Source organism: Passer domesticus, chromosome 2 (assembly GCF_036417665.1).
Source record: "Passer domesticus isolate bPasDom1 chromosome 2, bPasDom1.hap1, whole genome shotgun sequence".
In the NCBI taxonomy this organism is placed as follows: domain Eukaryota; kingdom Metazoa; phylum Chordata; class Aves; order Passeriformes; family Passeridae; genus Passer; species Passer domesticus.
In genome coordinates, this window is record NC_087475.1 from 82,219,097 (window position 1) to 82,244,065 (window position 24,969).

The window sequence follows — 24,969 nt, forward strand, 5'->3', positions numbered from 1 at the left end:
GAGATCTGTGATGAGCATCTATGTGTAGATTAATACCAGTTTTACAACATTTATTTTAAATTTATATTCGTAGCCAAGCTAGTGCATCATTTTCATAGCCAAAATCTTCATACTGTATGCATTTATTGTTCCCCAGAAAGGGGTTATTTTTCATATAACTCTTTTTTAAATGAGAGTATATTTACTCATTAGCAAGTCTTTTAGCCTTCTTGATTGCACATATATCTTTGGGAATGTGAAAGTGAGCACATTTTGCTTTTGGAGAGACAGAGGGAAAAGAGCCACTTCCCTGCACACCCGGCCATGCACCCAGGGCCTCACAGTCCGGCGGTGACATCTCTGTCCCCAACAGCATCCGTCCCCTGCAAACACTCTGCTTCTTGGACAAGCAAGATTTTGCAGGTCACCATAGCTTCTACTTTCAGGATGGGGTTTTTCTGCTTTTTGTCAGCTGCTGATGTGTGCAAGGCTCTCACAGGTGGCGCCGGGTTTTGGGGTGACAGCCCGAGCAGGGTTCGTGCCGCATGGTGTCCCGGCTGTGATGCGCGGCTGCTGCGGAAACTCTGAGTCACTTTGTGCTGCTGAACCCATGGCGAACACGAGGCCCCGTCCTCCAGGGCAGCAAGACGTAGGCTTACAGTGACACCGGGAACAAGCCCTGTTGGGGACTTGCCGAGGATCGGGGTTGGGCAGGGGGGGTGGGCAGGAGGATACCCTTTGTGGGAGGTAGATGGGTTTTGGGGAAGCGAATCCCTTTGTGGGAGGTAGATGGGTTTTGGGGAAGGGGATGCCCTTTGAGGGGGAGGATGCCCTTTGGGGAGGTGTATCCGCTCGGCAGAAGAGGACGACCTTCGGAAGGACAGCGTGTGGGCAGGAGGCCCTGCCGGGGCGGGCCCGGGCCCGGGGGCGGGGAGGCGGCGGCGGCCGGGCGCATTTGAGCGGCGCGGCGGCGGCGGGCGCGGCGCTATGGCGGGCTGGGCGCTATGGCGGGGCTTGGCGCTGGCGCTGCTGGCGGCGCTGCCCGCGGCCGTGCTGGGCGACACGCCGGCAAACTGCTCCTTCGCCGACCTGCTGGGCTCCTGGGAGCTCCGCGTCTGGCGGGCCGGCGGCCGCCACGGCAACTGCTCGCAGGCGGGTGAGAGCGCGGCGGGCCCGGGCAGCTCCGAGAGGTGTCCCGGGAGCGGGCGGGGGGAGCGGCCGCTCCGTGCCCGGAGCCCCCGGAGCCGGCACGGGCGGCGGGGAGGCGCTTCCTGCGCTGTTGCAGTTCCACTTTTCTGGCTTCGTTTCTCTTTTGTTTTTTTCCGATGAGGACGTGACTAGGCCTCTGCATGGGCCCGTGGCTCTTGCCGGCTCACTGCCCCTCTCTCACGGGTGCCTTCCTGCCAGGCGCTGCCTGCCCCGGCCGTGGCTGCTGCCAGCAGGAGAGATGGCAGTGCTGGTGACACCTGGGCAGCCCCTGTCACCCCCTGGCAGGCTGTCAGGGCTGGCAGTCAGGGAAGCCTGACAGCATCCAGAAAGATGGAAATACCACTTCCTTCGAGGGGATAATAATAGTGGGGACTTACTATTTAATGATTGTATGTCAATGTCATTTTAAAAATAGTAGATGCTTTGCATTTTTCTGTGTCATCTGCTTTTTGATCAGAGGACACAAGTGGCAGTGCTAGCACTGGAGATGAGGTGCGTGGTAGGGTTGGAGTGTTGGTGTGAAGGAGTGTGGGATGGTTGATGCCTCATCCCAGATGTTGTAGGGGAAGAGTTGTCATTGAGACACAGGGCCTAAATGACACAGCATCCAACACCTTTGTATCTCTACAGGAAATTGTGTTTCAATAAGCTGGTGTTTCCCAGTCACAACTGTTTAATGCTGCTGCTAATAAAATGTGCAAATACTGTGTAGCAGTGGAAAAAATGAGCATGTAGACCCACTGACATGTAAGTGGAAGTCCTGAAGTGTCTCAATGCCCTTTTGCAGAAGACTGTATTCAATGAGTGTACTGTAGCATCTTCAGGAATAAATGTTACAAAATCCTTTATACATTTTTTTTCTATTATTTTCTTCTTCCATACAGTAATCATGCCCTAATGTTTATTTCTTTTAGGGCCTGTGGAGAAAAAGGTGGTTGTCAATCTTCAGAAGCTAGATGTGGCTCAGGATAGTCTGGGCAACTATGGTTTCTTCACTTTGATTTACAATCAAGGCTTTGAAATTGTGATAAATGACTACAAGTGGTTTGCATTTTTTAAGGTGAGTTAACCTGGCTGTTGTTAGGCATCTCTTCAGTCCCTGGGTGCCACAGTGGGTCAGTTGGGACACTTGATTATCTTTGGCTCAAAGGTTTGCCTGGATTACCAGATAAAAGATTTGGATTTCTTCTTTTCGTTTTTGAACATAAGGAAACAGCAATCAGCAGCTGGGTAGGGAGCAGAGAGAGGGAAGAGATATTCCACACTGGCCATTATCTGAATAAAATACTATACTATAAAGTGGTACTACTTTCTCCTCTGGGCATGCTTAAAGCAATTGAAAGCCTTCATGAAACTAACTTTTCTTGTAGCCTGGATTTTTTTTTTCTTTTTTTTTGGCTCTGTGGACCCAAGTCAAATAGCAAATACCATTGCTTTTATCTTTCCTTATAAATGTTGTCAAATGCATGGACACTTTAGAGCCATCTATCCTACTTGATGGAGGATTTCTGGGATCTGTAAATTTCTGGGGTTTATAAATTTTATTTCAGAATATTACTCTAATATCTAAGGAGTCTTCCTGCTGCCTCTAATTATTCTTTTGGAGTAACACTGTTCTCTTCAGTCCCTGTTAATGCCTTCAGGTCAAGCTGAAAACAGTGATGGTAGGCAGGGATTAGACAGGAGAACACACTTGTTAGGAGTATTCTGCTTCTGTCCTGATGAGTAGCATGATGAATCTGAAGGGTGGTTTGAAGTAATCTCGGCAGGATGGCTTTACTACCTTGAAGACAGATACTTTATGCAGCAGGCCTTCTCAGCTGGTGAGTGCAGCGCTGGGCAGGAACAATGAATGTGGTTTTGGGTGTTTGAGGAAGCATGATCTTGTGAGTCAATAGTAAACATCCAGGCCTTGTCCAGGCATAAAATCTCTGAACTTTGGCTAGTACTGAGGAGTGTGAAGAAATAACTTTCGCTCTAAATTGTCTTTCTGGGAGACATGGTAGATGGTTTATTTTACAGCAACTATTTTAAATTCAGTGTTTTCAGGTGTTTACAAAAGTGAGTGATCCACTCTTTCAGGAGAACTGGCATCCTTACTGAATAGAAATTATGTAGAAAATTCCAGTTTAACTGCAGCATCCTTGCAGCTTCCATCTGTGCTGATTTGGGATCATGCTAAGGGAAAGCACAACTACTGCGGAAGTTATTTACATGCTCATTGTTGTAGGTTTACCCCAGTAAAGAGCAAAGCACCACTCAGCCATCAGTGCGTTGCGGGAGTGAATTGGAAGGATAGAAGTGCAAAAACTCGTAGGATGCGATCAGGGTCCTTTAATAGGTAAAGCAAAAGCTGTGTGTGTGCAAGCAAAGCAAAATGAGGAATTCATTCACTACTTGCCACCAGGTTAACTTGCCACCATAATAAGCAGGTGTTCAGCAATTTCCAGGAAAGCAGGGCTTCATTGTGCACAACTGTTATATAAGAAGGCAGATGCCATGATTATGAATGTCTCTCTTTTTTCCTTTCCTCAGCTTTTATTTCTATGCAGGATGCTTTTTGGTATGGAATATCTCTTTGGTCACTTCGGGTCAGCTTTTTCCCAGCTGTGTTCCTTCCCAATTTCTTATGCACCCCCAGCCTATCTGCTGCCAGAGCTGTGTGAGGAGCAGATGAGGCCTTGGTACTGTTAGCACTGCTCTGCTAAACTAAAGCATCCCTGCATTAACACTGTTTTCTTCACAAATCTGAAATGTGGCATTATATGAGCCACTATAAATAAAATGAACTGTCAAGACCTAGTGCACTCTTATAACTGGAAATTTTTGAAATAAGAATGCAATCTTTTAAACAAGACGAGGTCTTGTACTTGAGCAGAAGCAAAGTATGAGAGAGAAACACCTGATTGACATTCTCATCTGTGTAAGATAGTGAAATTATATTGCTGTGATGTGCATTCCTCAGAGGTTTGGCAGGTGATACAGCAAAGACTGCACAGGCACTGAAGGGTAATCAAATTGAGCAGAATTATTCTGAAGTTTCTAAGGCAGGGACACCTCTGAGTTCACCTGCAGTGGGAGGGCCTGCCTCAAAAGTGGCAGGAATTGCTGCCTCTGTGAGCAAGCACTACAGCAGAGCATGTCCATGAACTTGGTTTTATCTCTGGCAGGGAGAATTTAGCAGTCATTGTTGGGCTCATCTGAGGAGAATAGAGTTGAACTAGCAAACTTTGGGCTGATATTTTACACTGAAATACAGAGTTGCTTTACAAGCCAATTTGCTAGGCAGTAAAAGAGTTGCTGATTATCAAACAAATTCCTGAGTGTGAGGAATTTAATCATAGAAACAGTGTGGCCTGCTCTGGTATATAAATGGATCTGTTAGTTGCCAACTTGAAGACAGCTGAAAGTAATTGAAGGCTGCTGCTCTCCATACCTTGTGAAATACATCCCCAGAAGATGAGCACTAAGTCAAGTGATTCATAAGCACTGATGTCATGTATTGCATTGATTTCATGTGTTGCACTGATTTGTAAAAATACCCTTAAAACAACATACCAAAACTGTTACAGAATACTTTAAGCTTAAAGGAGCTTCTGGTGGTCATCTGATTCATCTTGCTGCTCAAAACAAAGTAAGTCAAATATACACCTGAGGAGTAGCATACACAGTAGCTTGCATTTTGTGGTCATTAAATGTGTCTCAGCCCTCTGTAAGCTGAGGGATTAATTCTTAGTTTTGAAGTTGGCTTCAGTATTAAGAAATAGCAAGCTTGTTTGGGTCATTGCTCAGTAACTGGGGATTCATGAGCGAGACATATTTAAATTACAGACTTCTTGCCTTAAACACCATAGGGAGGATTAGAGCCCAGGTCAGTTATCATCTAATAATTTTGCTGCTGTAAAAAGAGCAACAGATTACCAAGATGCAAGTCTATTGCTCAGAATCATGAGGAAATACCACAGCACTTACTAAATGCATTTTTTGCTGCAGACAGCTACTTGCTGTTATTGGGCAACGATATGCAATGTGTCTATCTGCAAAACTCCCAATTTCACAACTGTTAGTGGGCACTTGGAGGGGGGAAGTGGTTCCTTACAAACTGTTTGACCTTGTGACATATTTAACTGTGCATATCTGTTTACTTTTAATCCAGTGAATATTGCATTACATATGAAATAGAAATACAAGTCTGAGATGGAGCAGAGGGAGGATTTGCCAGGTAAAATGAGCAGTGTTTAAGCCAGTACAGTCTTTGTGAGTTTCAGGTGTAGAAGTGCCACTTCTGCTAATTGAACCTCCAGTGTATTTTTCCAAGTTTTAAAGAATTAAGCTGTTAATTACTGACAAGCTGTGGGCTTGTCTAAGTGTCGACTTTATCAGAGCTACTGTACTGTGTAGATATGAACACAGCCTGTTTGGCTGTGCATGTTTCAATGAGTTTTCAATAGCTTTTTGTTCCTGTGGATTACTAAACAGACACCCACTGAACCTTTTGTAGGTTCTTATTGCCTTTACAAGGGATTTGTTCTTTCACTTGAGGCCTGTGGGGAAATTACTTTATATATCAGAGGAATGGATTGGGTGAGCTTATCAATTCTATTTTTTCCTCAGTTTACTTTAGTGTCTGAAATAAAGATGCTTTAACAGTGTTTTTTTCTAACTATTGTTGTACATAGATTGAAAGTTTGCCAAATTAAATGCAGTGTCCTACTGCATTCTTGCATTCTGCTTCTAGCACAAAATAAGTTGTTTAATGTGTGCTTCTGAAATGTCTGTGTACTGAACTTGGATGTGAAGTTAGTGTACTTGCTTTTGGCAGAAGCTTGATCATGTGCTTCTGCTGGGTGATACAAGGATTTTTTAGGGTTATGCAATATATAAAGCTTTAGCGATTTTTTTTTTTTTTACCCCCAAGGGATGGCAAAAAAATAGGAGCAGCATGACTTAAAAAGCTAGAGTGAGGCTGAAGGGAAAGTTGAGGCCAACTTGTTTCAATTACTTGATGTCTTTGAGGTATATATTTGTTGTTCAGGCTACCACTTAGACATGAGACAGTCTCATAAGTTTCTCACTGTTTGTCCCTTAAGCAAAGTGGTTCTACTTCAGACTCCTGAGATGCTCTTTAGCAAATACCAGAAGTCTGGCTTTTTTTTTTTTCATATTGAAAAAAAAGAGATAGATTTTAGAATATTTCACCACTCAAGTTACTAATCTTTTTCAGACTTGGTGACATCTTTTTCTTTCTTCCCTAATGATCCCAAATTTGGTTAAAATCAAGGACTGCTGTTCTGTTTGTTCAAACAGAAAGAAACCAGAATAGTGACAGACGTTTTAAGTTTTCAGGTTATGGAAAAAAACCCCAAACCTTTTATTTCATGTCACTAAAGTAGAAGTGCTATAGTTGCTAATGCTATTTAATCATCCTGCAAATCAATTGAAAGTCAGCTTTTAACCTGTCTAATTTGGGCTCGCTTAACTGGCAGTGAGCAACTGCTGTTTTCCTAAAGTGGAAATCTGAAAACGCAAAACTCAGAATTGTGGAATGTTTCCTAAAGTAAAGAAAATCCACCTGGAGTTGATATTTGCTTGCATTTTATATTGTGTAGCAAGATGCAGTAGTATTTTCTGGTAGCATTATCTGCTGTATTTTTGTGTAGTAGGGCACTGCAAGTCTGCAGCTCTGTTCTCATTCAGTCTGTGCTTCCCATAGTAAAATGCATAGGCACACTTGTAAACTTGAGAGATAAGTCTCTCCACCAGGTTTAATGTGTAGGGTAGTCCTGCCTCCTGGAATTCAAGTTGGCTTCTTGCCTAGGCATTGCTTAAATTGAGAACAATAGATTTCAAAGAGGATGGGATGTCTGTCTCTCTATGTGGCACTGCTGAGTTCTCATTAAAATGCTGTGACTAATGAGGTCTCCATCCTTTCTTGGTTTCCTCTTCGGGAGATTAAAGATTTTAAAAAACCTTTAAACAATTATGATTTTTACTAGGACTAGAATTGAACATACAATTAGATTGTCATGATGACCAACACAGGAAAGGTGTTATTAAAATTATACTTCAGTGAAAAGCTTACCTGGGTTCAGATACCTAACAGCAAGCTTTGAAGTTTAGCTATGTGAAGGTTAATGTTGGTATGGCTTGGCTAAATTTTGGCATTGGGCAAAACCACATGAGTTGTCAGGATTGAGAAAAATATGCATTTGAAAACAGTACAATTTAATTCTATTTCAAAGGTCAGAATTGGAACTATGAATATAGTTTGTGTGCCTTTCTAAAGGAGTTCTCCTAGACTGGTCAGGTCACTGGATGGAGTTAATGGTGCAGGTTTCATCGGCTGATGAAATTATCATGTGACACAGCTGCAGTCATCTTAACTCAAAAATGAAAACCATCTTTACAGTCTGCAGAGAAATGCATGCAAGCAGTTGTCCAGCAGTTGCTGGTGATTACAGCTGTATGGCTGTTATCCTCTATGAAGGATGCTGTTCTGGGATGGGCTGTGTGGATATTTTGGGTACTGTGCTGGCAGCTTCTGCTGAGTCTGACATTGTAAGTCACATCCATCTGAGTCAGCTGTTGCTTGTGCAATGGTGCCGTATCTCTGCCATATGACTTGATGTTAGTTGGGCAGGTGTACTCATAGTTGGTCCTCTAAACCTGATACAGTCAAATTTCCTAGATCCCATCTGTCAGTCCTTCACTAGCAGAAATAAAAAATGCTACATTTCTTAGAAAAGTTGTTTTAGCAATGATTTTATTGTGTACCTTCTGGTAATCAGTGGTCTTCATTGTTGTGGCACAGATGAGGTTTTTTTAAAGGCTTGTCTAGCACTTGTCTACTCAGTGGTTCTTGGTTAAAAGTCAGGGAGGGGAAAGCAATTGTGACCTTATGTGGGTATATTTTCATTTCCTAGATACATTGTTATTTGGAGTTGAAATTCCCTTTATCCAAATGTCATTCATGTGTTATGGTCTCAAAGTATCCAGGTCACTTTTCAAAGTAATTTCAGTAGTAACTTAGTCTGGCACTCTACAAAAAGGTAGCTACAAAGGACTAGAATTGCCTAATTTTAGGCTTCTACACAGACTGAAATTGGCTTTTATCACTTACTTATATTGAAGCATTGCTACTGGCTGTCCCTTCACCTCCTTTCTAATTTTATTGATACACGTGAACTGAAAGAAGAGCGCAAGAAATTTGCTACATTCATTTTTCCGAAAGATAAGTTGCACAAATGGTGTGAATGCTATTGTGGTTATCTCTCTATGTCTTTAAAAAGCAATGAATTTTGTCTCTGGAAAGGGAGAGGGATTTCTAGGAGAAAAACACCTTTTTTGTTGTTTTTGTTGTTTTAATTTGTTAGTTAGCAGATAACACATTGCCTTTTTTTCCATGAAGATAAGCCCCATATCTGTGTTACTTGCTTTAATTCAGAATAACACTTTGCAAGGCAGGATTGTTGCAGGAAGCAGGCCTGTTCCTCTGATAATCTTCAGGTTTTCAGATTTAAGGCCTATGCTTATTGAGAATAGCTGTAGTGTTTTAATCTGTGGCAGCTTTTAGATAGGAAAGACCAAGTATTAATTTATACCTCGTCATGTAGAACTAGAAAAGTGATCTTACAGTAACTTTGATGTAAATTCCCTACCTGTTTCTTTTAGAAGTATCTGCATTCTAGTTCTGCTGTTGTGAAGAGTGTGTGTCTCAAAAGTAATCTCTGGACCTTGCCCTTGGTATTTGGCCAAGTGTAGTTATTTCCCACATTGCACAATCTTGCACTGTAAGATAGGAAGAGTAGAACAAGCTCAGCCTTCTAGTGCCCCCACCCTGCTCCAGCCAGCAAACACACTTGCTGGGTATAGGTATGTTGCCTCTGCATCCTCCAGGCTGGGGACAAAGCAAATTCCCATTGTTCCAAAACAGTCAGAGGACTAACCTTTAATTTTATTCTGCTGATCAATAAACCTAATTATTTCACTGTAAGTTCTACTTCAGATTTCTCAAAAAACCTCAACATAGACACAAACCTCCCAGTCTCTTTAATTAATCTTTTCCATCTTGGAGCATTTCCATCACTGTAAGCCACCACCTTCTTCAGTAAAGAAGCTGAGCAAACATTTTGTTGAAACATAGTTGTAGAATCCCACTAGGATGTGCAGCTCAAATAGGATGAGATTTAATGAAGTTTTCTTGGACTAGAAAACTTGAATTGTGTGTAAGGGGTTTTTTTGGGTTTTTTTTGTTTGTTTTTTTTTGTGAATAGAAGAGTAAAGTTAAAGCCTTTGTTGCATGGGGTTTTCAGGTTCCTTTGTAGTGTAACACAAAACACTACAACCTTACACAAAACACCTTAAGACATGAGACACACACACCCCCATGGTGAGACATTCTGTTATCAGAGAATTATTAATTAAGAAAATTTATGTAGCTGGGCTAAGTATTAGTGGTACCTGTTGTATGAAGACACATTTTGCTGAATATATTACATTATTGCTCTTCAGTGGTGAAATGAAGACTCGTGTGGCTGAATAAGGAAGTATTAGGACTCAGAACCTGAGGCTTTAGTAGCAGTCTGTGCTGCAATTTTAAAATGAGCTGTTCGCAAAGGATCGTAATTTCTCACTGTCTCATTTTGATAGTTCCTCATTTCTTGATAGTCAAGAAATTGTTTCTTGATGCTTTGCCATCACAGCTCAAACCTAAAAATGTGGCCGGAAGTTTCATCTTTGGTTTTGACTTGTGAAACAATAACAGGGCATAAATAGTACATACATTTTAAAACAGAAATAGTGCATGTCTTCCTGTGAGGTTACTGGATGACAAACTTGCCATTCTCCGTCTCTTTGAGTCTTAGTTTTTCAAACTTCTGTAGCAATCTAGAGTTATCTTGACTGGTCCCATATTTGGCATAAGAAATCTCAGCGCCTTGAGGAGAAGGTTGACCACTAAGAGGTCTTTTACATCTTGCTGAGAAAGTAGCTGTTGGACCGAAATTATTTGACACAGGTTAGTTGATACTTAACTTTGTTGCTAAAAATGCAAGATACAACCCAATTGTCTTTTGCAGCTATTTGGTAAATAGCAGTTTCTTTCATCTTCTTAACCTATGGAGTGTATTTGGCCACTTCCTGTGAAACACAGGCAGGAAGAAGCTGCTGTGAGTGGGTGGGGAACTGTGGCTATGCTAACAAATACATCTGCTCAACACAAGCATAACTTCTTTACATTACAGTACAAAAAGGAAGGCCAGAATGTAACCAGCTATTGCAATGAGACCCTACCAGGATGGGTACATGATGTACTTGGCCACAACTGGGCTTGTTTCATAGGACACAAGATTTCTTCATCTCCATCCGATGTTCGCATCAACGAGCTACCTCTCCAGAAGCCTGGGGGAAGGTAAGCAACAGATAAGTGACCTTCTGCTGGAATAAAATGTTTTGTAACAGTGCTTGAGGTTTAGCTAAAATCGTAAGAACCAATTCCAGTAGTGAGGACAAAGTTAATGCCCGTGATAATGTTGGAAATAAACCTGAATGCAGAAGAACAGGGGAAGGTTTGCCTTTTGCATCACAGTGTCTTCAGTCTGTGATGAAGCCCTGTTATAAAACTGGCTTGTCTGAGGAAAATGGTTATATCTAGTCTGTCTCAAGTTTCAGAAACCTTGCCTTGATCCAGTAATTCCATGTTTCTTTAGCAGTACCTACCAGAAGACACTTCTAGAGTTACCTACTGTGTTTAGAGAATACCTTTAGTTTCAATCTCAGTCCTTTTCTTACTGTTTTACTTGTTTGGTTCCTTTTGTTTGCAGACTCTCCCACAGACGTTATGTGCACAACTTCGACTTTGTAAATGCTATCAATGCTCACCAGAAGTCATGGAGAGCGACAAGATACAAGGAGTATGAGAATTTTGCCCTGGAAGAACTAACTAAAAGAGCTGGGGGTCTCTATTCCAGAGCTTCAAGGTAATAAGACATTTTCTTCTGCAACGAACCCTACTGCTGCCAAGAGTCTACTTGTATTTGTCCTGGCTCTTAGCTGTGCTTAGTTCAGATGTTTAATCAAGTTTCAAGACCTTCCCATTCATTTTCATGGGGTGCAAACATACTTTTATTTGAATGATTATTCTGAGTATCTGTTGTCTCAAGAAGTTGGGACAATTAGAGTCACCTACCTTTTAGTCTTGCTCAGTAACTCATTGCTGAACTCATATATACAGGGAAGCAGTTATCATCTCAGTGCAGTCTCAGTTATCATCTCCCTGTCCTGTCTGTTCATCAGTTGCTTGCCGCAGTCAGGAGTTTCTGCTTGTGCTTCATCTTGGTTCTGCTAGTTCTTGCAGTTGAAAAGCTGTGAACTGCTCTCTGCTCCTAAACATGAATATCAAAGATTTCTGAGGGAATTCCCTGGTTACTTTGATAATTTGCCATGCCTGCAACAAGAGTCCTCTAGCAGGAGTAGAGTGTCTCAGTCATGAAGCATGAAAGTAGCTCTGAGAATGCCTTCAGGGTCTTGCAGATCACTTAGCTGAGAGTGGTAATGGGGATGGGTACATCATGCTCTACAAAATTTGAGAACTCGAGTTTAAAGATTTCCTTCTTTATAGCTGTCTTAGCATCTTCATAGTTTTGCTTTTTTAGCTCTTGGTATTTCTGTGAGTGGGAATACTACTTACTTTTCCAAACTGCGGCAATCGTATGTTTGTTGAAGAAGGTCCTACTGTATACAATAAAAATGCTGATTTTCATGGGAATGACATGCAGATGTATAGATAAAGTCACTCTTAAATACAGTAACCTATTTGGAAGCTCTCTTCCACCCATGCAGTACCATGATGTACTGTTTGGCCTTCTCCTGCTTTCAAAACAGGCTCCAGAGTCTGTTTTTTGTGAATGGCACTGAGCACAAGCATCATGCTACATGAAAGTTAAATGCAGGAAGCTGTTGTTTTGCTGATGGGACCATCACTTAGCTGCAGGTGGTAGATGAGGATAAGTAACATTTAATACTTCTTCAAAAGTCGCAGTAAAAACTTGCCCCAGAGAAGTCTCCAGGGCAAGTGGGACTACACTTAGTGACTTGTCAGTGTAAGCCATGCCTGTGCCTGAAGTGAAACTGTAATTACAGTGCATGTTGCCAAGGCAAGATGGTTTCTGCAGTCAGATATTCTACATACTTTGTAATTGCAGTAAAATAACTGTTGTAGAGCTGTGTTGCTATAATCTCTGAGAGTTACCTCAGCACTTCAGATTGCAAAAGTGCAAAAGTCCTTGACCTCAGCAGCTCATGGATGTTAAGGAAACTCTGCCATTGGACCACCCAGACAGAGCTGCTCTGGCAGTCACACTTGCACCGCCTGAGCTGGGACCAAGGCCCTTTGCAGCCACACCCCACACTCACAGTCACACCAGCATTCCTTACCTGCTTGATGCCAGGGTTCCAATAGCAGAGTCTCAGATGTCCAGATCTTTAAAATAATTTGATCTTGCTGCAGTAACTAAATAACAAAACAGCAGTTCGTACTCCAAGGAAAGGAGCCGCCGGGCTTTTATACCCCCAGCCTTAAGCATGGGAAAGTCTGGGGTCCTTTCTGAGTGTCCTGTCACCTGGCTGGGCCACAGGTCCCTGCTGCCTTTGTTATACAAAAGGATTTTGACACCCAGAGCTCTTTGAAGCTCGCACTGCAGCTTGCGAACTGAGCTACCTGTGCTGAATGTATTCCTCAACAGTGGATAGTTAATAATATATTTCCCTCAGGGAGCAATTTGAGTAGGTCTTGAATCCTGCTCAAGCTTATCTCTTCATATTGACACCCACTCAGTTTAGATGGAGATTATTTTAAATTGCATACTGTGAAGCAAGTCCAACTAGTAGAAGCCAAAGATGAAAACTGAGTGTTACGTAATTGTTTCCTTGCCTACAGTGTGATATGTTTTTCAAAAGTATTTTCTCCTCTTTAGGCCAAAGCCTGCACCTCTAACACCTGAGTTACTCAAGAAAGTTTCAAGCTTGCCAGAATCCTGGGACTGGAGAAATGTGAATGGTGTCAATTATGTCAGCCCTGTTCGGAATCAAGGTAAAAATGAAGAATTCAAAGTTCTAGAGCTCCTTTGATGTAGATTGTAATTTGCTGCTAACCAGAAGGTTTTGCCTAGTGTATTGCAGCTGACAGGTTGCACCTTTACTGTGAATAACCTGTGCAAACTAGGTAGAGTCCTGGCAAACAATGCTGTATCAAAATAGGTGGTGGTACTGGCTTGTCCAGACAGCACTGACTTGCTGGAGTGGAAGCCTATTACCACAGTACCCTGCATAAACACAGCTGTCAGGTTTTGTCCAAACAATCTTAGCCATGGTTTTCTGCATGCTGACTGATGTACATTTAATTTTTTCCCTGATTTTGTTTGATGGCAAATTAGCATGAGCTTTAATGAAGAAACCCATAAAAATTGTTTATACTGCCTTAAGTCTTATCACCCTGATAAATTCAGGTGTTTCTTAACTGTGTAGTTGCAAGAGGAGATATTAGCCACTATGAAAATTGCAGACAATGACAAATATAAAATACTGGTAAGAACTTAAAAGGATGCTATGCTGGTATGTGTTGATTCTGTAGGGAGTGTTTATAGGTCTGTGGTGTGAGATGCCTAAATTATATGTTTGTATAATGGAGGCCAGGAGTGAGCTCTGTTAATGTGTCTCTTCTCTACGCCACCATAAACTTGCATCTACTGTAGCTATCTGGTGGCAGATTTTGGGGGAAAGAAGCATAACATTAGCATGGTGGGAAAGGGATGACTTAAATCACCAATCCCTCATTTATGATTTAGTTATTCTGACAAATTCTGCCAGCTGGTAGCAGAAGCAGTACAGGAAAGCTTATGGAATTTCTATCTATGTGGAAGCACAGGAAGATGGCAACAGGAAATTATATGGTCCTGTGTAGGTGTGAGTCCTGTACTTTCTCCTGGTGTGAACTATGAATGTCCCAAGGGCTCTTTTATCTTCCAAACAATTGAACACTCAGTTCCAGACTATACCCTTTCTCTGTGGTGTTGCTTCAAAGTTTCTCTAAATGAGAACTAGTCTGTTGTTTCCAATAAAAGAGCTTCCTACACTTTTTATGTAATCTGAGGGTCCATGCTGAGTATGTCAAATGTCTGGGGAACATGCATTCTGCTCCATCAAATTAGAATTTTAGCTTTCAGGTATAGAAAAAAAACAAACCTACAAAAGAGGTCATTCTGTGGACTTTATAAATACCACTGTGGCAACAGAAAAGACATTTAGCAGCCAATCCAGCAGACTTCAGACTGAAATGTTTGAGTGAATTGTATTTTTCATGTTTTTGCACACATAATGCAACAAAGTGTTCTACAATGTGGCCCATCTCAGATGCTGCGACTGTACAGTGAGTGGGAGGCATCTTTCACTGCTTCACTTTGCCCTGCTGGGAAAAGTGTTCCTGTTCAGGCTGATTTTGTCCCTTCTCTTCAGAGGTGCATCTAGCTGAGTGAAGGTGCAATTTCATGAAGTCTTGCTGTTGTAATAGCTCTGCTTTTATACACCTACACAGTTCAAGAAAAAGTATGTTGTTTTGTTCCTCAAGGCTCCCACATTTTCATAGCTCTGCAATATTTGACTTTCCCACCATCAGGAAACAAAAGGAAATCAGTCACCTTGATGACAATCAGTAGATAAAATAGGACCTCATCCAAGTAATCGTTCTTCCTGTGAGGCTTGTCATTCCATTTCCAGAGGCTTTTTATGAGTGAAAGGAAGGTCCTAGACAGTGCAGAGGCCTAAAGCTAGAAACAATACTAAATTTTGATGCAAAAGTAAGAAGTCTTAACTGTCTGCCAGGAAGCAGAAGGGAAATTAAGGTGCTTCTGAAAAGCCAGTGTACAATTACATGCCCTTGGGAAGCAAAGAGAGTGGGGATGAATCCATTATATTAAACATGCTATTTATACCACTATTCTCTTAAAAGCCAGTTATTTTAGAGGTAGCTGTAGAGGTGGAACATTTTTTCAACTGGAAATTACAGGACTAAATCCATTGGTAGGTTGAAATAAGAACAATATTGTCAGCATTCACTTCAAATAGCTCATTGCCCCATAGCATATGTGCTCCATAAAGGATAGATAGAGCCTTCTCAGCCCTGCTAATGTGGTCCCTGAAGGTTCATTCTGAAGGAATAGGGTAATTGGATAGCTCTTAAGTGCTACTGCTGAAAAACACTGGAGCAGTACTTTGCCTCTTATTCTTGAAAATAAGCTCAGTGTTCCTGAGAAGTTGTTAGAAGTGGGTTTTGAATTGCATGCATGAAAGCTAAATGGAGATTTAAAGTTTTTGCTCTATTGGTGTTCAAGTTCTAATCACTGTCTGGTAGGTTTTAACTGTTTTCAGTGGACTTTAGAAATAGATGTACCTGATGGCAGGTGACTAGCCTTGTTTATGTTGCTGACTGCTCCTTGTGGTTCCTTTTTCTCCCCTTCTCAGGCTCATGTGGCAGCTGTTACGCGTTTTCCTCCATGGGCATGCTGGAGGCAAGGATACGTATCCTCACAAACAACACTCAGAAACCAGTCTTCAGTCCCCAGCAGGTTGTGTCTTGCAGCCAGTACTCTCAGGGTAAGGATGATGGTTATATGGACACCTTTCAAGTAATGACAATGCTGGAGAAGGAGACTAATTTGGAGACTTCCATCCCTTCTGCATCAAGTTACTTTTTTTATAAAACTTTTTCATACATCTGCCTGTGAGATGGGAATTATCTAAGGAGTAGGGCTCAAAATGGAGCTGATTACAATGCTTATCTATGGAGGAAATGGAACTAAATATTCTCCCAGTGGTATATTCAGAGGGCGGGGGAAATGAGCAAAAGCAATGACTAAAGCTTTCCAGAGGACTGTATCCTTGTTAGGGCAGATCATGTAACTAGCTGTTCTTTCTGACAGGGATTGTCAGGAGCTCTTTCTGACAGGGATTGTCAGGATGAGAAAAGGTCCAAGTGTTAGTGTTCCCAATATAGCTCCCACAGATGTAAATTTTTTCCCTGAGTGTTTCAGAAAGCTGACCATAGCTAACTGGAGTATTAGGATGATCTGGGTCACTGAAGTATGTTCAATACGTATGTATCTGAAATATACAAATATGTACACAAATCTGTATTGGAAAGAATTATGAAAGATTTAAGTGGGAGAGTCTCCCACCTCAAATAAGAGAATTTCCAAAGGAAGAAGCACTTTTTTGATTTACTTTGTTTTGTTTGGTTTTTTTTTTTAATAAGGTTGTGATGGTGGCTTCCCATATCTCATTGGTGGAAAGTATGTCCAAGACTTTGGAGTGGTGGAAGAGGACTGCTTCCCTTACACAGCCCAAGACTCTCCGTGCCTTTTCAAGCGCAGCTGTTACCACTACTACACGTCTGAGTACCACTATGTTGGTGGTTTCTATGGAGGCTGCAATGAAGCCCTGATGAAGCTTGAGCTTGTTCTGCATGGCCCAATGGCTGTTGCCTTTGAGGTTTATAATGATTTCATGCTTTATAAAGAGGGGATCTACCATCACACTGGGCTGCAGGATGATTTAAATCCTTTTGAATTGACCAATCATGCTGTTTTACTGGTGGGCTATGGTAAAGACCCAGAAAGTGGTGAGAAATTCTGGATTGTGAAGAACAGCTGGGGCACCTCCTGGGGAGAAGATGGCTACTTCAGAATCCGCCGTGGCACTGATGAATGTGCAATTGAAAGCATTGCAGTGGCTGCAACTCCTATTCCAAAGTTATAATGTAAATGTCTTCTTCCAGTGCCTTACCATAAGCCATAAGAACACACTGATGATTGAAGATTCTGGTTAAAATCTGTCCCCTCACTTGAAAAGGCAGCTTTAAGGAATTTTTCAACAACAGAGCTGCTTCCATATGTGAGAAGGTGAAGAGTGTGCACTGGAGGCTTCCTCTCAAGTCTGACAGTAGATCACCCAGAAGGGCTGTTTTGGCAACAGTGGTGATTAGCTACTCATCATTGGATATGCCTTCAATTACCAGTTGCATTTTTTTCCATGGGCAATCTTGACCTTCAGATCTCAGAGGGAAGTGTCTGCTGTGATAGTCTGTAACTGCTTTGAAGGGACACTGTAGTGCCTTACTTCTCAGGAATCAGGAAGTCACTGCAATTTGGAACATACATGTGTTTTGGGTCGGGAATGCGCAATTATGCTGATGAAAATAAAATTCTAAAGCTCTAAGTGTCCTGTGAAAACTGCATGTCAAATCCTTATGACAATAAAAATCAATTCTATGTTTCAGGCTGTTACTAAATGTTCTAGTGCTGGATTTTATTGCTGTGTTTCACTATTGATAATTTCAGAGTTCAATAAAGAACACCCCACTCCTATAGGAGTTTGTATTTGTGGAAGAAGTTGATTGTTTTGGTGACCTGTCTATGAGTTTTGAGCTTCCTGTCAAGAACTTCTTACTTCATCAGAAACTGGTGGGAAAGAAGGATGAGAGGGCAGAAGAGCTAGTAAAATCTTCCTTGTGAAGCTGAGATTATCACAACAGCATCAAACAAGTTGTCCAGAAGTGCAATAGTCCTTGCTGTGGATGTAGAACAATTCATTGAGTAAATTTGCTAATTCCCCAGTAATCCTGTTTAAATCCTTTCTGTTAATCTATTGCTCTGTTTCTTTCAAATATACAAAGTAGAAACATGGGGTTGGGAGGAGGGATTGCAACACTTGGAATTAACAGTTTCTCAGCTGCAATACAGTGCTTTGTTAGAGCAGCACTGGTCTTTGCTGTTCACCTGAGGAAACAAAAATGGCGTAAAGGTGAGTGTGAGTTTCATACATAGAAGCTAACTTCTTTAGTAACCTTCTATTAAAATGTGACCAAAGTCACTTGGTATTTTTCTGTGTGAAATACAATCTCATGGGTGTTTTTTCTAGGTGTAGGGAAATTCGTAAAATGCAGAAAAATGGAACAGTTTTCTGTAATCAAGCTATGCCATTTAACTTAGAATGGAAAACTCACTTTTTAGTTCAGTAGCAGAATGTCACAAGAAATCCTGGATTCTAGTTTGCTCAAGTTGAGGGGCAGGGAAAGGCTTTTTCAATCCCCTCCCAAAAATATTAAGCCTGGTTCATGTTGAACAGGAGTCTGCAGTGCCCTTGGAGCCAGGAGGGGTCCTGGGGTGCATCAGGCACAGCATCTCCAGCTGGGAAGGGAGGGGATTGTCCCACTCTGCTCTACACTGGGGTGGCCTCACCTCGAGTGCTGGGCCAGTTTTGGGTGCTAAAATAGAACAAAGACATTAAATCATTAGAGAGTGTCCAAAGGAGGGCCACAAAGGTGGTGAGGGGCCTTGAGGAGAAGCCATATGAGGAGTGGCTGGGTCACTTGGTCTGTTCAGCCTGAAGGAGACTGAGGACAGAAATTGCAGTCTGCGAGTTCCTTGTGAGGGGAAGAGGAGAGGCAGGCACTGATGTCTGCTCTGGTGACCAGTGGCAGGACCCAAGGGAATGGCCTGAAGCTGTGTCAGGGGAGGTTTAGGTTGGATATCAGGAAAAGGTTCTTCACCCAGAGGGTGCTTGAGCACTGGAACAGGCTTCCCAGGGCAGTGGACACAGCCCCAAGCCTGACGGAGTTCAATACATGTTTAGACAATGCTCTCAGGCACATGGTGTGGTTCTTGGCATGTCCTGTGAAGGGCCAGGAGCTGGACTCAATGAACCTTGTGGGTCCCTTCCAACTCAGCTTGTTCTGTGGTTCTGTGCAGATGTGGAAATTCAGAACTTGTGTTTTGCCAGAAGTGGAACAAGGACTTCTGAAATAGGTCATACTCTGCACTGGATTGTTTTAGCTCAGGGAGTTGGGGGGTGGGAGAGGAGCTAGGTTCCTGGATTTTTTTTTAATAGCTGTAGTACATGAGATTAGCTTGAGAATAAGAATATGAAAGGTAGATGTTTCTTTTTACTGCCTTTCAGCCATTAGGAAATTGATTCCTTGTCACCAAGCTGTTGCTGACACTCATGGCCCTACAAATACAAAAACACTTGCTATTCACCATGTGTTGTATCATGTTAACTACATGTGTTTTGAATAACATTCTGTGTTATTTTCTTGGCAACTCCTTCATCTGTCTGTCACTGCTTCTGTGTGGCAGCTGCACCGGTGCTAATAGGGAGATGGGAGTGTTCTCAGAGTGGTCTGTCACTGTCACTGCCCCCAGTGACTGTCATCAGATTATTGCCTCTGGCTGACTGCAGTGTGTGAATGTCCCTGTTTTCTGTATTCCAGAGTTACACAGAGGAATGTCAGCCTGATGGAGCTGGTATGTGGATGTAGATTGTTTATGTGGCTTCTTCCTACAAACAATGCATTAGCTGAAATGCAAAACATGCTATCACTTAGGAGAATAATTATAGGGTTGGCAGATAGATCTTGTAGTGAACATGTAAAGCCCTAATATATTTGACTTTCCATGGAAGGTTAATTGATAATGTTATGACTGATAAATACCTTCAGGGGAAATAAAGCTTATCATCAGCCCAGCAAACAGAGATATTAAAAGTTTTGTGTTTTGAAAATTAGTGCATACAGAGTATAAGATACATCTCTTTAAAAGCTGAAATCCTTAAAAATTATTAAGAGCTGTGGTGGAGTCTTCATCACTGGAGTGGATTGATTTTCTGGTTTGAGAACTACTCTGACCCTAGAATTGCTCAGAGATTCCTGCAGCTGGTTTATGAAGGAGACTTGGCAGGGTCATCATGACTCCTTGCTTTGTGACCTGAGAACTTGAAACACAAGGTGACATTTAAGTTCCAAAGCTGTCAGTCTAACTTTGCAGTGTAGATAAAATTCATTTAAAGAAACAGCAGGGATTTTTTTTTTTTTCTAGATTTGTTCAAAATGCTGAATTTAGGACTGAATTTTAAAGTTTAAAGTTCCAGGGGTCTTGGGAAGACAGGAAAACCAGTGCACCAGTCGAGTTTATTAAAATGGCAAGCTCAGGACAGTATTAAAGCTTGATAGCTTCTTGCCTTTTTTTTTATGACTTACACTTTATGCATTGTTTTCTTGTCCATTGATGAAGGTTTAAAACTAGCTTTTAATATGGAGTTAAGAACATTAGACTACTTTTTCAATTTCTGCTAACATCAGACTTCCTATGACCTCTGAAAAATACTAAGATATATTTCTAAAGTACTTTGATTGCGATGTGATTAAAACAAGGCTGTAAGTAAGTCTGGAGGTATCGTTAAGAGAACATTTCGAAGGATGTTAAATGCAGAATTTTGAAAAGCACCTTTTCCTCAATTTTTGTATTTTAAAAGTGTCAAATGCTGAGGGAGAGGTGTTACTTATTTTAGAAGAAAACAAGGAAGATGGACTAAGGAAGCATTTTCTCAGTGGTTTCAATCTACAAAAGAGCAGCTTTTACCAAGATTTTCAATTTTCAGTTTTTCCTGATTTGCTTTTAGGGAAAACATTATTAATTTCTTCAGAAAAGCCATTTCTGGTATGTGTTAAAAATCCTGTTAAAACATCAAAGCCATAACTGATTTTCACCTGAATGAGTGAGACTTACTTAACTCTGCTCTAGACAACCTGCAGGGATACAGCTGCCTGATACCACTGGAGCTGTCTCACTTTGGGTTGGTGTGGTCTCCACAGCGTCATGAAGAACACGATATGATGCCAAGGGTCTCTCAGGACTGTGGTGCAGCAGTGGGTGAGGAGGGAAGTTGTGGGGGGAGTTTGCCCAAATCTGCTAGTGGCCGTGGGAACTCCAGGTCATTGCAGGAGTGGGGCAGGGACAGCTGGGGGGATTCAGGCTGTGCAGAGGGGATCCATCCTCACTGGGTGTCTGGCAACACAGCTTTACTAATGCTCTCATTTGCACCATAAGGGCAAAAGAGCACTCGAGTTGTAAAATAAAATGTGTTAGTGAGGTCCAAAAGCCTGTAGGTGTGAACACTCTTGTAACCAGACCAATTAATGGCTGACTCTCATTTTTCTTGCTGCAGTCCATTCATTACATATGTAGATGTATCAAGTTACTTCAAAAGAAGTTGATTACAATTTGGACCTTGAATTTGAAATCTTGAGGGAGAGGCTAAGCATATTTAAAAGAAAACATAAGTCCTTTCCTTATCCTGGGCAATATGGGCAGCATGTCATAAACAAACAAAAGATAAAAGCTTTGACTGCAGTATGAGATAATCCAACATACTTGACTACCCTTTCTGAACAGTATGTTTTAAGTGAAATGCCTCTGTTTCACTGAGAGCCAGAGTATCTTAGGTGCTGAGGAGAAGGTATTGGAGACTACAGCTCAAGCAGGCTGAAATTTCTGTGCTGGTTGCTGTGGCTTCTGGATGTGCTGTTGCCTGAAGCAATGTGAGCATGTGTATCTGTATGTTTAGGTTTCCAAAAAAGTAGGAAGCATTTAATGGCAGTAAAATGGTGTTAGTAACCTGCAACTTTAGGAGGTGGTCAGGTGCAGAACATTAACAGAGCATCAGTTTTTATCAGTTCCCTCTGAATGACAAGTGGTGCAGGAGGAGGAGAGGTTGAAGCCTTTCTGCATACCCCATATGCATATGCAGAATTTTTCTGTCTGTAATAGGAAAGGCACTGACACGTACTCCTGCCAATTATTCCTAATTGTTTCATTTGGATCAGCTGGATTGATCCAGTGATATAGCAGATGCTATTTAGCATGAGATGCACAAGCTAAATTAAACTCTCTTTCATTTCATCTCTCTAACATTTCACTAGGCTGATAGTTTAGCTCACTCATCTTCAAGCACATTTTGCTATTTGCACCTTAAGATATTTGTGCATGTTTATGCATGAAGTGATCCTTGGGACCTCTGATTTACCTCATTAAATAAAGAATACTTTTAAGGGCTGTATAGAAGGGCTGATATCACTTTAGCAATATGACAAGTAATAAATTTTAAGTACTGTCATAACCACCAAAGATATTAAAAGGGATGTCTTTGCCCTAGGAGGATTTCAGAATCTTGAAAAACAGAATATTCTTAGATGCCCAGCAGTTCCAAACTTGATGTTCTTTGTATTAGGTGGGAAAAACTTCCCAAAACCATTAACTAACTGTAGTACAGAACCCTTATAATTACATTTAGCAAAGGATACATAAGGATACAGTATGCGGATTTTTTAAAACTTCATTTAATTAACTTTTCTATTACTCTCTTATTTAACACTTGTAACACTAATATAAAATGATGGCCCCTTCTATTGTTCTGTTTAGCATTTTGCTGGAATAAGTAGGATTTTTGGTCTGGACTATATAATGGGATTCCTTAGGGTTTTTTTTCTCATTAGCACTGATGACTGAAGGAAACTGAATATCTCAGAAGGCAAATCTTCCTGAAAGCACACAGTCCATGACCTCTGAGAGGCCTCTGCTTCACCTGGGAACAGTGATGCCCAAACCTACTGTCTCCTGACTTGACTCTGTACTTTGCTCTTGGTCTGACTGCGCCACTTCTTGCTCCCAGAACTATCTCTGCATCACAGTTCAGGAAAATCTGGAGCCTGCTTAAATTCTTGATCCTATTTTGGGACTCTCTCACTTCTCCCTGTAGGTGTTTAGGCATAAACAGGAATACTCCAAAAGCTTGACATTTGGGTGACTAAGTCTGTAGTCTGTACTATATTTTGCTTTCATGAAGATTTCCTTCTAAATATCATACGTTAGTAAGGCTGCTGAGTTTCATCACTCAGTTACATTTCTCCCTGCTTTTCTGAAACCCTCTATTAACCTTGGGATTATATGCACAAGTTTAAATTCCAGCAGGAAATTTAAAAACCTGTATTCAGTTGTGGGAGGGGGGAAAAAATCAATTACAACAAATAGACTAAAAGGCCAAATCAAATACATGAAACTCAGCAGTGGGATGATCAAATATAAACAATGAAATGTTCTTTTCACAGAACATATCTATTTTCTATGTAGAAAGTAGAAATAGGGTGATTGTATTTTCCTGATTGTTGGGGGCTGATTTTTAAGCTGTAACATTGAAAGGATAACTTTCTGTTTCTTTTTTTTAATTAAAGAGGCTGGCAAACTTGAGCTCAAACTTATCCTTTACAATTGTAGAGGTTTGTAATAGCAGCATTAAAACTTCTCCAAATGGAAAATGAATAGGACCATCAGAGTACGGAAGAACCAGGAGGGGATAACAGGAGATGAGCTATGGGAAAGGCAGATGCTGATGGCACCTGGGTTGACAGCAAATTAAGTTCCCAGTATATCTGCATGAAGTACATTGAGACACCCAGACCAGGAAACAAAGATTAAACTAAGTAAAGCAAGGGACATCCTAAAAAAACCAGACAATCTAAATTTAAACAAGCTATGCGGTGGTTTGGCATGGTAGGGACCTTTAAGATCCAACTCCCTCCCCTCTCGCCTTAAGAATATATGCCACTTTCTATCCCAGGTTGCACATCCAACATGGCCGTGAACATTTCCAGGGATGGGACATCCACAACTTCCCTGGACAAGATGTATTTGTGTGATGAGAGTCAGTTACAGTGCTACACACAGGCATGTGCCTCACCACTCTAAAAGGAAAGAATGTCCAATCTAAATAACTTTTTTTTTTATTTAAAACTCTTGTCCTATCACTATCTACCCATTAAAAACCCCCTCTCCCTCTTTTTTATAAGGCCGCTTTAATACTGGAAGGTTGCAGTAAAGTTTCCCCAAAGTCTTCTCCTCCCCAGGCAGAACAACCCCAGCTGTCTCAGCCTGTCTTTGTAGGAGGTGCTCCAGGCCCCAACCATCTTTGAGCCCCTCCTCTGGGCTCACTTCAAGACATCATCCTTGTGTTGAGGACTCCAGAACTGGACACAGTGTTCCAGGTGGAGTCTCTCAAGGGCAGAGAAGAGAAACAGAATCCCCTCCCTTGTTCTGCCGACCACGCAGCCCAGGACATGGTTGGCTTTCTGCATAGTGAGCACACATTGCCTGGTTATGTCCAGCTTTTCATACATGGGAACCTCTAAATGCCAACAAGAGGTGATGGTAAGGACAAACCCTCTTCAGCAGCTTCCAGGCAAAAAGACTAGATGCTTTAATAAGCAAAACCTAATGCTCTATGGAAGTGGAACAGATATGAAGCAGTACAAGTCTCCTCCAAAAGCAGCACCTGAAGGCTAGGGATGAGGAGGTGGTGGAGGCTGAGTAGCTGGCATCCACTTCCTTCCTGCTGCTGCAAGAAAACTTGGCTGAAGCACTGTGATGTATGTGGGTATAGGTAAGTAGAATAATTTAACACAGAGCATGGCCCTTGTAAGAAGGTGGGTGTCAGAGTGTTGATGCATGTTTTAAAATATAATTACTTTCCCCTTCTATAGGTGTTGGATTGAGTTTTGCTGCACTGCTGCTAGAGAGAAGCAATGTTAATTACCACAAAATCTCTGGCTTAAGAGTTCAACTACAGGTCTCCAAGTACAGTTCCCTTCCTCAGTGTTAATTTGTGTGCTGTCTTGAACCCATGAACGATCATGTATGTCAAAGCTCATGTATACCCTCTAATTTGTTTGCACCCTTCCCTGCAATCCAACTTCCACAAAGAAAAGAAATTCTGGCTCTCACAGGACAGGTGATGGCCCTCTTCTGTTATGTATCAGGTAAAAAAAAAATCATAGCTGGGAGAAGATAACTGCTAAGATAACTTCCAGAATAGGTAGGGTTGTTGTTGTTTGGGTTTTTTTGT

The 24,969-nt window shown here is 41.6% G+C and overlaps 1 protein-coding gene across 1 annotated transcript; it reads left to right on the forward strand.

Moving 5' to 3' along the window:
- Positions 1–924: 924 nt before the first annotated feature.
- CTSC (cathepsin C) lies at positions 925–17,608 on the forward strand. The gene is made up of 7 exons (XM_064409585.1): positions 925–1,135; positions 2,103–2,248; positions 10,431–10,597; positions 11,010–11,165; positions 13,161–13,276; positions 15,703–15,834; positions 16,493–17,608. Exons 1-7 carry the CDS (start codon positions 967–969, stop codon positions 16,993–16,995), a joined length of 1,389 nt encoding a protein of 462 aa, XP_064265655.1. The 5' UTR covers positions 925–966; the 3' UTR covers positions 16,996–17,608.
- Positions 17,609–24,969: the final 7,361 nt, after the last annotated feature.